At 43.7% G+C, this 15,985-nt stretch overlaps 1 protein-coding gene across 1 annotated transcript in view; it reads right to left on the reverse strand.

Annotated features, from left to right (window-relative positions):
• Window positions 1-13,601, reverse strand: part of LOC147692541 (alpha-actinin-4) — a 335,353-nt gene extending 321,752 nt beyond the window's left edge. The window contains exon 1 of the mRNA XM_086938767.1: window positions 13,072-13,601. Within this exon, the coding sequence (XP_086794893.1) occupies window positions 13,072-13,209 (138 nt within the window). The 5' untranslated portion in view covers window positions 13,210-13,601. The remainder of the gene's footprint in view (window positions 1-13,071) is intronic.
• Between the last annotated feature and the right edge of the window lie 2,384 nt (window positions 13,602-15,985).

A 15,985-nucleotide genomic window follows, 5' to 3' on the forward strand; every position in this document is an offset into this window, starting at 1 on the left:
GGTCTCACTCTTGGGGTCAATTAATTTCCATTCAGTCTCCCAAACACACAGATTCCCCACCACCAAAAATGAAATATACAATATCAGCCTCTCGTGATCCGAGATCGGCTTTAATCCACTGTGCCAGACTACTGCCAGCACAGCACTGCGAGTGCACCATGGCAGCTGCCTCAGCGCGCATTCTTTGCCTTGGACGTACGAAATCCCAAGCATCTCAGGTTGCATCACGGATGAACATTAATAAATTCATCTCATCGGTTCTGCAAGAGCAGCGTGCTCGGCAGCCCAACCACGCATGTGCTGCAAACTGGTCAAGAAGAGACACAGGGTTTAAACCCCTATGCTACGTTCAAAGTAGCAAGCACCCTTTGCTGTGCATTCAGTAAAGATTTTAACTGCAGCCAACTGGCTTCCTGCTACAATGGCATTCATTGGAAATCGCTACAGTTACTGTCTGTGAGAAAAGCAGGCGTTCGTCTAGGAGTAGGAGACACCATGTAGTAACAGAAAACCACATCCACTCAAAAAAGAACACAATGTAATAATACGTGTTCAGCTTCGTTGTCTACGGACCTTTGCTACATTTGTGAAAATTATGCCTAGACAACCTAATTGCAACATTTTGGGGGAAAAATGAAACTTCAGTTTCCCCTAAATTACACAAATTCCAACAAAGTGAATTGTGCTACAAAGACAGAAGCGAAGGCATGATGGAATAACTATCGATTTTTTTCTGTACAGCAATGATAAATGCAGTGCACCAAAAAAAACGACTGCATGACCAAAGACAACGAGTGACCCATGTCTAAATATAGGCAGGCAATTTGAAATTTCAAGCTGACTAGAGCACCCAGAAAGATCTCTGGAAAAATCATGATAAGCAAAGCCATTACCATGGCTGGCAAGGCCTATGTGTGCTACTGTAGGATAAGGGGTGAAGGGAGGAAGGCAACTCTAATCTGATGCACGTGACCGCACTAAATGCCATGTCACAGAAGCTTCCATGTAATTTGAACTTCTGGCGTCAGGTAATATTGCCCATCCTTTAATGTCGCAAACATGACAAAGACTGGAACGTGTACTCTGCCAAACCACATGCCACGGCTACAGCCTCTCCCTGAACAAGCCTGCATCTTATTTACCGTGACTATTTACAGACATGAAATGGGAAACGACTAAAGGCCCTTTGTTATACCCCCGAATTAAAAGTTGCGATTTCCTTGAATAGCAAGTATACTTCAAGTTGTCTTGCATTCGCATGATGTCAGAGGCCAGAATTTTCAAACGATGAAGGTGAGACATTGCAATATTAAAAGAAGAAAAGGGAGAAAAAAAACACACACACAGGGGCAGCAAAGACTTCGCGGTTTCCGGTTACATTCAGTGCTGACCTTAAAAGCCTTCAGTTAAGATTGAAAAGTGTCTCTTTCATACTACAATGTACAACACTTCGAATAGTTTTTTCTTGCAATACTTATTTATGCTGTTATGGGCTCCCTGTACAGATATAATCAGCTGTGTAAAGTTGCAGTGCCTATGGAAGCCATTCTGTTCGCAAGACTATTTACTGGCAAGTTACATTCCTACTGCTGTTTCAAGACAGGATTTCTCTTTTCAGTGGGTCGAGATGGTGTAGCGTAAATGTCGCAAAAAAGGGGTGGGGGGGGGGGCTCGTGGTGATGTACGATTGTACAAAATAACAGCTTTGATACTAAATTCTTGTAAGTGATTTACAAACTAGTCTGCCCTTTATCCGAGCACACTTGTTTCAAAACTGTGGAAACAAAGGAAACGTGGTGTAGTCTCAGCACAGTTGTAGAAGACGGACATTAGGACCAGGTGATGCACACAGCTCATTCAAATACTGCGAACAAACTTTAAACTGTAAACACTCATCCCTATCAAAATCATCCTACTTCTATCTGACACACAGAAAAACAGCAAGTAAGGGAGCTGAGCGAGTTAAGGGATTGGTCTGGGCATGGTGATGGTCTAATCCAGTCAGGGGCGATTTAATTTGCAATCTTACAGATTTAAATCAAATGAGCGGTATTAAACTTCAACGCCTCTTGCTTTCAGCGTTACAAAGATGCAGAACTCTTGTAAGAAGCTATCGAAAAATTATAAGCAACCCCCTCTCCATGAATGACCCATTCTTGCCCGTTTGCCCTTTACTTTCAAAAATATCTTAGACCTAAACCACAACTCCTACAAACCTACTATTTCAAGGTATTCACCAACACATTGCTTCAAACACAGATCGAACAACATTTCCCAGTTTCGTGGACTAGTGGGATCAGTATTACTACGCTACTAGCTGTACAAATACTTGTCAAAACTTTAAGAAGATTTCAGCTACCACCTCAATTCGATAAATCACTGGTAAATCAAATAACTCATGCATTTCTTTGTTGTTAGCCAACATTTTGGCCAAGTAAATGCTTTTTGCAGATGATATAGACCACATTTAACAAAAAATACAAAAAATAAAAGTGCTGCAATGTTACGATTTAAATATCTTTTTATTTAACTTTTAATTTACAACTCCAATATCGCAGACCCAATTTTGGAGAAGCAGATTTTTAAATATATGCATAAGCCCATCAGAGACAAAGGAACAGCTCTGTAAAAAATTGCAGGAGCCGGGAGTGGCTGGACCTACAGCCAGCAACAGGAACTGATCAAACAAGGTAAATGGGAGCCCTTGCATTGGGGCTCCTATTGACATAGGTTTGATCAGATCCTGTCGCCGGCATTATGCCCAACCATACAAGTGGTGCAGTGCTTTTAACCGGCATAAGTGGGCCAATACTGGGTGTTAGGAGTTTTGTGGATTCCGGATGTTTCCACCACAGACTTGTAAGGAAAATACATGATTTCAGAAAAGGTTAGAGGTTTGTTGGGGATTGTGGGTAAGAAAACCTTGTGGGATTCACGCAAAGCACACCACCCTGGAATCCCCCATTTGTTGATTTTTCAAAAATGCCTGGGTTTGGTAGGTTACCATAGGTAGCAGCCGATCATGGCCCCAAATCCTATTGCTGATCTCTCCACGTAGCACTTAAGGGCCTTTTGTGTCAAGGTCTCTTGGCCAACACTCACAAGTGAGGGACTATTTTTATCGGAGACTTGGGGTAATGCTGTGTGGTAGGAAATTTGCAGCTCTCCACAGATTCCAGAGGTTTTCCTCACACAAATGCGAAGAAATGTGGTTTTGTCAACATTTGACATTGTGGTAAGAAAATGGTATGGGATACATGTGGAGCGCCCACTTTGGCCTGCCCCAGATTTCTAGTTTTCAGAACTGTCCGGGTCTGGTAGGTTTTCCCTTGTGGCTGGCTATCATTGCAAGTGGGACGATATTGGGCGTTAGTAAATCTCCTGGCCGATGTGTTAAAACAGTCGTCAAAAAGGAGGGAGAGTGATCACTCGATCAGCTGGCCACTAATTACCTCCCTGGAAAAGGGGGAGGAAGGTCCAGCAACAGCTTGTGCCCGTGTGATTTACACGTATCAACAAAGAGGGGGGTTGCTGAACTGTTCCTAAAGAAGTTGGGAAAGGTTGGCTTGACCTAAGGTGTGTATGTCGCACCTTTGGGCATCCATTATGTTGGACATGTTTGCCTCACACACCCAGAAGGATGTCATGCTTCATCATTGGCGGTTGCTCCTCGTCGGGGAGGCGGTGCAATCCCCGACGGGCTCACCTCAAAGAGGGGCTCTTTGGCGGAGATCTTTTTGTCCAGTAGCCTGTTGGTGAAGTGCGGGTGTGTGGGCCAGGGTAATCAGTATCCTGGAATAAAGGGTGAATTAAAATGTAGCAGGGGGTGCCGGAAACCTCTTTATTCTGGGGGTCCCCCTACTGCAGTTAAAAAAGGTGAAAACTAGCTCGTTGGGCTGCGGCAAATTCGGTAGCGTAACCCAAAGCGAGACTAAAAGTGAGGGTCGGTCAACATGTTTCTCGCATGGGAATTACCCGCGATTCGTCCGTGCGAAGTCACCTACCCATCACCGCCGAGCTCGGCGGTGATGGGTAGGTGACTTCGCACGGACACAGGCTCTTGAGCCAGAACTAGAGGCAAACCCTGTTGTACCGACCCGCCGACTACTCAGGTGGCCATTAGTCCAAGACCTTTAGGCATAGGATTATCCCCTGAGTTAACCCACACGGAACGCATGACACCAGCATGGTTTCCTTTTAAACCCCTTTTTTCTATAATTTCACTAGGTCCTGACGAATCGCGGGTAATTCCCATGCGAGAAACATGTTGACCGACCCTCACTTTTAGTGCAGTAGGGGGACCCCCAGAATAAAGAGGTTTCCGGCACCCCCTGCTACATTTTAATTCACCCTTTATTCCAGGATACTGGATTACCCTGGCCCACACACCCGCACTTCACCAACAGGCTACTGGACAAAAAGATCTCCGCCAAAGAGCCCCTCTTTGAGGTGAGCCCGTCGGGGATTGCACCGCCTCCCCGACGAGGAGCAACCGCCAATGATGAAGCATGACATCCTTCTGGGTGTGTGAGGCAAACATGTCCAACATAATGGATGCCCAAAGGTGCGATGTGTTAAAACCACACAGAGAATCAAATGTCCTCTAGATTGCCATTGGCTTGGGATGCTTTGGGGCAGGATAATGAGTTTGGCATTGTGGCACACCACAGGCCCACTTCCACACCGCCAAACTCCACCGATGACCACCCGCCGGTTTACAAGTTGTAATCCAGGCGGGTGGTCCTATGGCAGCTGGTCCAAGGCGCTACCTTCCAAGGCTCTTAGGAGAGGCTTAGAAAGGCAGCGCGTTCCAGCACAGCATGGACTGTAATGTCAATGCTGTGGTGGAACAAGGGGTAATGCCCACCATGTGCCCTCTTGTATGCATCCACAGGCCCTAAGGCAACAGGTGGCTCTGTAGGGCCATCTGTTTCCTGACCGCCAAGAAAACTGCGGCGGTGAGGAAACTCCAATTATGCTCGGCGGTGCCATAGCCAAGCATATTAGAGCCCCAGACCGCCGTGCCATCACCAGGGATCGCGGATACCCGGCAGGTGCAGCAGTGCTATTGCTGTCCGTCCACCGGTCAGACCACTATGGACCGCCAAACTTGTAATTAGGCCAATAGTCCACAGGGGAGCAGAAAGTCTGTTGAGGTTTTAGGGGAGAGGGTGCCATCGGTCAGGGAAACCAAGAAGCCATCAAAATTACCACTTTGTTAGCCTTGGAAAACCACAACAATATGACACGGAAGAACTTTCATGAACGCACGTCCAAATACTAATCCTTCTCAAATCTGGCATCAAATTAAGAATAGCCAGTTAGCATGTCGTAAACAGATAACTTACTCTGTCATCAGGCTACAGACTAAAACTCATACAACCCACCTCAGTAAAAATACGATGGCTGCAACAAATGGAAGAATTTGCTGAATGCGCAAATGCTTCACACAACATTGTTGGCCACCAAACAGACAAAAACAAGGGCAGGGGATTAGACATAACAAAAATCACAACACTACACCTCTTCATGGCACAAAAAAACCCAAGCGACATAACAAGGAACCAGAGAATAACACCCTTTCGTCTGGGACATGATTATTCTATCTTACTATAATACTCAACAACCTTTCTTAAGGAAAACATAGTAGGTTCCTACCACTATACTAAATTACAACCATCAAGCCAAATCACCAAAGCAACAAAAAACTAACGGATACCCATGTGCTAACTAACCGATTCCTACCTGCATTGCCCTTACAAATTGATCTCCTGCTTTCTGTTGACTTTGCAACAGTATTTTATATTAATGCTGCAAGTCTTACGAACACAGACAACCATTATGAAAGCCTTTGGAAACTATCACCTTTTAACACTGAAGAGTCCTTCTATTTGCCTCCCAGTTGCCATACTTCAGTCCAACTATCAAACATTTTACTAGTAAATTCTTTCCTTCATTAGGTCTCTGTCTCTCCCTATTACTGAAACCAGGCTAAAGCTCTCTATGTGCATTGCAATACTTCACTCACGGTTTTGACTTCACTGTGCACAGAAAAAAACTTGTTAAAGCCAGCCCGTCTCACAAAGCATTATTAAAACTACAAACCCAGGTTGCAAACTGGCTACTCTTCCATACCATTGGGTCCTACAGAATAAAGGCACATGTTTTACTCAATACTACACTTCTAAAGCCCAGAAGTTTCAAGTGATTCCAGCTTGCATGGTGAAAAGTTAAATATAGTGCATTCACTAAGTACATGTAAACATACAGCAGTAACATGGAGTGACAGTGAACATGTGAGGAGAGACCCCATGTAAATTAGCCCCCGCCTCTTGACTAGCGTCAGCTCCTTCCATGTGGGTCTCAAAGCTAAAGGCTGAGAAAACATAACAGCAGAAGCAGCACTTGACTACAGGATACACAACTTCTATTTAGCAAGGATTGCCCATCATCTTAGTAGAGGGTGTTGCACCCTCTTCAATGAAAGGTTTAAAAAAATAAATAGGCAACAGTGAGGTTGGCACAACCATGTACCTGGAGAACAAACTGTCTTTGGTATGAAGCTCGAGGGATCGGGCCGACTTCAGAAACATCATAATTGGACTGCTGCAAAGAGTCAACCTTGGTGTTCAGAAGATGGAATAATTAATATACAAACTCCGTAGCAGTCGGACTCGACTAACAGGCTGCCTCATCAGCTGCCAATTCAGCTTTACACATGCACTTGTAACAGTACAGACAGCCATCTTATACAACAAAGCAACTTGAGCTTTTAAATCGAGATTAATTTGGAAATAGTAGCTTTGTAGTTTCAATGCTATAAAACAAAGTTATTGCATCCTGATAAACAAGCTGCTTATGTGGCTCCTTTAGTTCTAAGCACCAAGACCCCTCTGCAGAAGTAAAGAAGGGGAAAGATCATGAGGAGAAGGCTAGGGTCCAGTGGCAACAGGTGCAAATACTGTGAAAATAAAGGAACTCCTTGAAAAAAGGAGTTGTAAGAAAATAGCAAACGCAAAGGACTAGACGAAAACGTAGCCTTTAAATAACAGTGAACAAAGAGCACTTTACTAGAGTTTTCGAATATGAAACTAAGTCAATTGGCATACAAGGCCCAAGAAAATACGAGATTTTTAGAATGGCAGACTGCTGAGGTGCTAAGAGATGAAAACATCTAGCAGGTCCAAGAAGACAGACCTCTTAGTTCACGTCTCAGTTGCTGCTCTCTTGGAATGTGAAGCCTATGTGGAATGTAAACGCAACCTTTGCTTGTTAGCTGCAGGAATAGTTAAGATTCTCAAAGGCTTCTTTTAGCTAATGTTTAACTTTGGCAATGTACGAAAACATTTTTTTATAAAAATTACCACGAGACAGTTCTACTAGGCGGCTATTCAGCACTTTGTTTTTTTTAGGCCTTTCCAGTAGGTAGCTAAAAAAGTAATGTCCGGATATGATAAACTTCAAACTAGAAGTTCAACCAAAATAGGTTCACAAACTAAGGAGATTACACACAAAATCCGCCCTGCAACATAACCTCTCTAGAATTTCCGTCAAGCAATCAGGACATGCACAAAGAATGCCAAAGGTGTCTGGTGCTTTTTTGCCAAAGGTTCTCTAGTGGGAGTTTTATAAAGTTTGTTAAGTTTTAAAGTCCTAATCTTTTTTACTACACGATACATTTTAATTTTATACAATCAGATCTCGAGTGGTCACTGATAAACTATGGGAATAACCAGTTTTGTCTATGACAAGTACAGGAACGCATGCGGACCTGTTCTTCTGCGCATTGAAAATGCTTACATTTTACAGGAATTCAACCAAGTCACACAGTACACCCACCAGCTCTACTTAAATCCATCATGACTAAACAGGTTTCAATGAGGTGCTCAATAATAAAGGTCACAGGCCTTGGAAACTATGGTATTTTATTTGCAAAGTCAGAGTGCAACAAACTAAAAACTCATGATAAAGCGCACGTCTACAGCCTAGAATAAACACAGAAGGTCGTTCAAATAAATAGTTGCAGGCTTGGTAGAAAATTGGACCAAGCCTCTCTAGATACCAGCAGTACCAAGTCCAAAATGCTAATTAAAGAGACCACAATGACAAAGTATACTGATACACGAACGGAAGAAAGCGTGTTGCACAGCTTATTAAAGGTTTCAAAAAGCTCATTGTAAGGGGTAAATACTACAAGGCAGCTGTTGCACAGGAAAGCAGTATCAAAGGCAGGGCCGCAGGTCTCAGTTTTTCCAACAAAATCCCATCCTCTACCTCTGCCACAAAGGAATTGACAAAGGCAGCGTCCAAGCAGGGGACCATACATGTCGGAGTGATAACCTGGACGAGGGTATGGCCCGAGCCATGATGTCCAGGCAGAGCAGCAACATCCTACCATCCAGTGGGATAAGAGGTCAGGAAAAGAATTAGAGAGCCCACCATATTTACTAAAGCAGACAAATGTAAAGGTGTAAAAGATGAGGAGTTGCAATTACCAGTCACGTCCAAAGAGGGCTAACAGGTTGTGTACCAGGTGGAATATGAGGGGGGGTGGCCCCCCAAATACTTGCCAGCAGGGAAAGCAGCACCTTCCTTCCACTCTAGCCTGGAGAGCAAATATCCACACTGGGTGTACAAACAAAGGTAGGAGTTGGGATTGTGGTAATCAGAAGGTCAAGACATTAATCAAATGATCAGTCTGGTGGTAATGCATCCCTCTCTCCAACAGGTCCCGAGCATGGACTAGAGGGAAGCAATCAAAGAAGTACATAGGATGCCAGGAAGCAGTGCCAAATGTGAACAGAACTGGATTTCACGCAAAACAGCCACAGCACTAGCAGTTCATGCTCGACAGGAGGCCGCCGAGCACAGACAATCTGGGCGAGTTAAGCCTATAAACTGCTGAGGATTATCTCAAGTGAATGATTGATGAAAAAAAGACTCATATGATCGTTTGGTCAGATGCTGACGGACCAAACTTGCTTCTTTTTGTGTATCCTTGCTATACTGAAGTTTGCAGTAAAGTAATTTTCTGAACATGAGATGATTAAACTGTGAACATTCACTTCCAAATTAATGTAATCCAAGGTTAGTATTTTGGAGAGTTATATCAACTTTCAAGATTAACAGGTCACATTGATCTGTTTATACCTGGAGAGATTTATACTGAAATCAGACAGTTGAATGTTCGCACCTATTGGTGCATTATCATCAGTAGGGAGCTGGGGTAGAGCGTTTCAGGGCAAAGTGAAAAAAATACAGCTTCAAAAACAAGCTGATGCAAAGGCATGTCTTAGCTGTGGTGAGGAGGCTTTGCGAGAGTTTTACAATCTTCTCACTGCCAACACTAAAGCCTAAATCTAAGGGGGGGGAAAGTGTGATGTTGTAAGGATGAGGTACCCACACAGTTCCACATCACCATTTGTGCCACCTTCATCCCGAAAAACATCTAACCAATGTATGAAAAGAACATAATACTTTCAAGTAGGTGTTTTATACCTAACACAAGTAACAGCTACACAAGAATTCAATGAGAGAAGTCTCTCAATTCGGACTGTGTTCTTTTACAAAACAAACAGCTTTAAGGCATACTTGGAACTGCTTTGCTAAATGAAAAATGCTTGCTGCAAAGACCAGCATTGTAAATGTTTGATTCCTGAACAAGAGAGTCCAGGCATTCTTTGAATGTTTGGCACCTGTATTGACACCAAACAATTTTCACAGGAGATGTCACCATCAAGGACAAGCACAATAATCCATGTGATGCAGATTGATTAAGAGTTAGGTTCCTGGAAGAGCCTGAATGCATCAAAAGATTCCAAGTAGGGTGTGTGGAACTCACATAATTTGCTGCAATTACCGCATAATTAAGTGAAATTAAGCATATAATGGGTAACTACATGAAATGCATCTCAAATGGTCTGGTCAAGTAAAAATCCAACTCGTAATTTCGAGTTCATTTCCGATCAATCACATACAAAACATTGTCACTGGCGTTCTGGGTTGTAGTTCTGCGCTTAAAAATGACCCAAACGGTCTGGAAACAAACAAACAAACAAAAAAAATCACCTGGAATGCAGCTCGCTTTCAAAAATTACCCGAACAGTACATCTTGGATTTAAATTTCTCCCAGAAATAACGCAATGTGGTGTAATGGCATAAACGCAGTAGGTTTTAGTACACTTTATTGCAAGAAATTATCAATATTACACTAATAAGGAAGGCGCAATTAACATTTCGCATACGCCCAATTCTAAGCAATTGACTGTGTCACTAAACAAGACAGCAGGATTCTGTCCAAATAGTTAAGATGGAAAAAGAGATACGGACTAGTGAACAATAGAGTTGTAAATCTGATGGGGTTACTCTTGGAAAACAGCTAAAGTATCTGAAAATATTTGCCAGTCTCAAATTCTGTCCATATAAGTGGATGAGAAAAAGGTTGGAATGTGTTTTACCTCCAATACTTAACATAAGGATTTCAAACAAGTTTCTGTATCTTTGTAGAGATATTCCCTATATTGCGACTCAGTCTGGAGAGAAGGTGAGGGGGAGTGTCAATAACTCAGTTCTGGCATTTATAACGATGCAATGGCAAAGTAAGTTTGATTATAATCGTCCATGGCAAAAAGCAATTTTAGAACACTACAGATTCAATCAATGGTTTACTAAGTTTTTTTTGGTGTGTGTATACCGTTTTATTGCAGAAACAATAGTAATTGTATGGAGATTAAAACAGTGTTAAGCACATTGCTTACAACTGAAGTGTGTTAATAAATAGCATGCATAAGAATATTGTTTTTATATGGATAAAGTAAGATATAGATGATCATCCTACTACAAATTGTACTCAAAAATCAGAGGATTGACATTTGCGGAAACATGTGTGAACAGATGTTCACATCAAGCTTTTAATTCCCAATAAGTGATTAACTCATGGTTATTTCACAACTTTGACCTCGAAATACTAACAACCTTTGACAGACACAAACATAATAAAGAAACATAATAATGACAGACAGAAACCATGAATCATCCTAACTAGACAACATTATTTCCATCCACATTTTAACTGGATGACACAAGGGCACCGCCGCAAATCTCCTTGTAGTATTGTGCCTTTCACTCGTCTCTTACATTATTGTATATACCTATTCCTTCAAGAGCTCTGGTTATTGTTTAAGTAGCTCCAAAGCAATAGAATGTGGATGAGTGATGAAGAAGTCAGTTGCACCTGACTTGATTTAGCTGATGGATGGGACATTTCCTCTCTCTGAATAAATGTATATTTTATTCATCATCTTGGAGATTCATCTTGATTTTACACTCCTCAAAAGTAATACTTCACTGGATAAATTCAATATTAAAGACAAAAAGCTTATGCCGATGTAGTCTCAATCCAGTCTGTATTATTGGGATGCCAGTGACCAAAAAGAGATGTCAGATTAGAAATAATCTCCACAAACATTGCAAAATACCTGCATGTGAAAATCTGGAGATACTATCATGCTACAGAACAAGGAGTGAAAAATAGAAGGGGCATTTTGCCCATTCACATGTCTAATCACAAGAACGACTTAAGGAGCTCATGGATCTAAGGACAATGTGGAAGGTTACTATGAACATCAATATTACCCAAGTATTTATTCCAAGCCGTTTCATTGTCATTTCCTCCTGACACCACCACCACTCCACCCCCCACAAAAACCTTGCCAACAAATGCTCTCAACCTTGGTTTTCACAGAATAGCTCCGGGTTGAAAAGTACTCTGATACGTTTGGCAATGCGATATTTTTCCATTTGGATACAGTACTAAGTACTAATAGGTCAGACCAGACATGGGCCACAGATAATAAGGGCTGCGTTTACCATCAAACTGTTATTTTTAACAAAGAGACTAATCGGTGCTTCATACAAGTAGCACTAATCCCATATGCTCATCTAATTAACCGACAACCCAAGTCATCAGAACATTTTTAGTCAAGCAACACCCCAGTACACTTTGTAACGTAGCTCACAGCAAAAGTGTAAATACGCCACATATGCAGAAAAGTGACCCTCGTAAAATAGCAGCATTCATAATAGCCACATTAAATGCCGATGCACATTTAAAACGAGATTAAACCATATGTAAAAGAGCTGTTTACTGGCGATTGTCACTCAATATGTATTATCATACTATGCCTGTAAAGTGGCTGGCAGGAGGATATGCAAAACAATGCAATATTTAAATGGAGATTATAATACATTTCAAAACATCGGTTGTTGGGATGAACAGGGAACTTTAATGTTCATTTTTCCACATCACAAGTTCTACAGGTTGTAGAACGGCCAGAAAAAAAGTACGAGTGTACAACTGAAAAAACACAAATATTAGCCAATAAAAAAAAAAATTGTGACAGCAATAAATGCATCTTTCGCATGTGTGTGAAGGGTGCGTCTCGAGACGCTCCTGTGCCGCCCTGCCCATCTTTCGCCACACCCCGTTTTCTGCCTAACCTTTCCTATCCCTGTACTCGCTCGCCAACCATCCCCTATTCTCCATCAACTGCCACCCAAATTTCCATCACCACATCATGCAGCCAAGCACCCTAACTTCCTCTCCATGTAACTTAAGGACTTCCCAACCACTCATCATCCGGTGTCGCTGCCACTTCCTACATCATCCCCCTTTCCTGGTGACATGTCTGCCCCCTTCTAGCGTCACTTCATCCTTATTCGTAGCATGTCAAAGTTTAGTTGCGTTTACTTGAAACTTAAGCTGTAACGCGCGGATATCTTGCAGATTTGAGGCTCGCTGATCATAGCAGACAATGATTACTTTTAAGTAAGAGAGGCCATACTTAATAGGGCAGAGGGCCATTCACCCCCACCTCACCTCTATTATGAGCCCAACCCATCTTCATTTCACAGTGATTCCCCTTAGGTCTCCCTTCCTCTAATCTCTGTCTCAGGTACTTATAGCCTCCCATCCCCAACCTACCCGGCTTGGTATGGTTCCTACAGTGCACAAGGAAATCGCCTCAAAATACACATTTAACCCCCCTCGCCCGGTAGGTCCCACCCTCTCACCTTGCGCTGCTGCCGCTCCCATGCGGGGTCCAGCAGCATGTCTCGATCCCACTCGTCGTCCTGCGCCATGTAGGGGCCGCCGCCGTTGTTGCTGGGCCCGGGCTGGTAGGGCTGGTTGGCCGTGTGATAATCCACCATGGCGGCGCTGTGCGCTGGCTGTGCAGCCGGAAGCGGTGCAGGGGCTCGTGCGGGCGCCTCCCTCGGGCTTCACTGCAGGGGACTGGGCTCGTGCGCTTTGAGGGCTCCAAACGGGCCTCGCGAAGGCTGCTCCGCGTCTCGAGCTGACTTCTTCGGTGTCTCGCGCTGCCTGCCTCACACTTCTTGCTTTTGCGCCTGCGCACACTAGACGCGCGCCCTCTTTCCCCTTCCTGCAGTCAGACGAAACACTGCAAAACTTCTCCGTAGCAAAAGACTATTGGAACAAGAAGTTCATGAATAATGCACTAGGAACCGCCCACGGGACTCATAAATATGCACATTAGTACAACCGGCCGAGCAGGTACAGCCACAAGGCCGATGGGGAGGTACTCAACTGGTCGTCAATACACACGCCCCTAGATACTGTCAGCGGAAGCAGTGTCAGTTCGGAGAGAGTCGTGGTTATGCTGCCATTTTAGATTGGGCAAACTGCTCCCCAGGCGCCATCTAACGTTTACTATTTATAACTTGGTAGTCAGATTCAAGCTACAGTCACTTTGTGCTGCCACTCTGGTGCTCGTTCCCAGCGTTCTAAACGTAGGCTCTGAAAAATTACATATTGGTTTTGTGCGTATACTTGAATTCAATGTGTAGCTTTTTAAAAAGCTTTTCTGGCGTCTAACCTCCTTACAGGTTGAAACAGATTGTGAAAGAGTTCGAAATAAGAAAAAAAAATACAAGACTGTGAATGACAGCGTCATTCAGTCAGTGTCTCACGAGGAATGTGTGAGTCCCCTTTAATTAGCATACATTGTGAAATCACAGGACTAGCCACCAATTGACTATAAGTGAAGTGACGTTGCAAGAAGCAACTTTCAAGGTGGGAATATTAATAAAACTATAAAAGCATGAATATTAAAATTAATAAAATAAGAAAACATATTTTTAATTTATATCAAGTAGAAATAGAATATATTAGTTACATTGGATGGAAAGGGTTGGCCTAGGTCCCTCCAAAGACTGTTGAGACCAGAGATGGCCAAGTTGTGAATGAACGTTCTCACGAACACGATGAGTTAGATTTGGAGTGAAAAGGTACTGCCGTAAAGCCCAGCATGTATTTTCATTGAAGCAGAAAAGACAACCTTCACCAGCAAGACAAAGCTGTCCGCAGTGTCCAAGATGAAGACAAGCTTGCAAGTGCCTTTTGCAGTTAATTCAAGAGCGCAAGATAGTTATGAATGAAATGAAATGAAAATGAAAAAGAATCTTATATCGCGCAACTAAGCCCGAAGGCATCAAGGCGCCTAACAGCAAATCCATAAAAACAAATGAACAGTAACTACGGGTACGCCCTTGCAAACAGCCATGTTTTAAGTGCTCTCTGAAAAAGCAAAACGGAAGACTGAGATTTAATTTCACAAGGAAGGGTATTCCATGACTTAGGGGCAATTGAAGAGAAAGCCCTACCGCCCCATTTGCTCCTACGGAAGCGAGGTACCACCAGCAGGCTCCTTGAGGAGGAGCGTAAGTCTCTGCCCGGTACATAGGGTAGCAGCAGTTTCTTGACACCCCCGCACCCTTACCGGAGAGTGCACCGTAGGTCAGACAGAGCGTTTTAAAGATGATCCTCGATTCAATAGGAAGCCAGTGTAAGGCCTTCCTAGCTGCTGTTGCTGACGCTAGTCTAGGAGCGTCCAGAACAAATTTGGCTGCCGCATTTTGGGCGGTCTGAAGACGCTGTATCAGGCTCTTATTCATGCCGGTGTATAAGGCGTTACAATAATCAAGTCGCGAAGCGACAAGTCCTACCACCACTTGCTTCCGCGCCTGAAGAGACAGATAATGTTTTATTTTTCGAAGTATTTTAATGATACCCCAGCAGGTAGCAACAGTTCTGTTCACCTGCAGAGTCATGGAGAGGGCGGGGTCAATCAATACTCCCAAGTTCCGTGCCGACTCCGTAGGAGTAGGACAGGTCCCCAACGAAGGCGGCCACCATTCAGGTGACCAGATGTTATTGTTTGGGCCAAACACCAAGATCTCAGTCTTCTCACCATTCAACTTTTGTGAATTGTAGATGATCCACTGGGACACTGCTTCCATGCAGTTCCTGAAGTTGAATGGTGACGAGTTACCCAGGTGGGAGAGGGACACCAAGATCTGTGTGTCATCAGCATAAGAGACTACCTCCATCCCAAAAGATCTAACCAGCCTGGCAAGCGGGGTCACGTAGATGTTAAACAGGGTCGGACTTAATGCCGACCCCTGTGGAACCCCACATTGCACAGGCAGGGATGGAGATAGGAACTCGCCCAGCTTAACCCTCTGTTCCCTCTGGTCCAGAAAGGAGGCCAGCAGACTCAAAGCTCCCCCTTCCACCCCTATCTCCGTCAGGCGAGATGTTAAAACCGAAGGGGATAGGGTATCGAAGGCGGCTGTCCAGTCCAAAAGGACCAGGATGGTGGTATGTCTCTGGTCTACCTCCATGCGGATGTTGTTCAGTACGACCGTGAGGGCTGACTCGATACTATGGTACCTCCTGAAGCCGTGTTGAGATTGATCTAAGAGACCCGAGGAGTCAAGGAATACCGCCAGATGTTGATTGAGATGCGTCTCCAGCATCTTTGCCGGAGCTGGAAGCAAAGAAATGGGGCAATAATTCTTAAGCACCTCGGGATCTAGTGTAGGCTTCTTTAGGAGGGGTTTGACCACCGCACTCTTCCATTGAGATGGAAAAATGCCCTCTCTCAAAGCCCTATTCATGATGTCCAAC

The sequence above is a fragment of the Lissotriton vulgaris genome, chromosome 9 (genome assembly GCF_964263255.1).
Source record: "Lissotriton vulgaris chromosome 9, aLisVul1.2, whole genome shotgun sequence".
NCBI lineage: Eukaryota > Metazoa > Chordata > Amphibia > Caudata > Salamandridae > Lissotriton > Lissotriton vulgaris.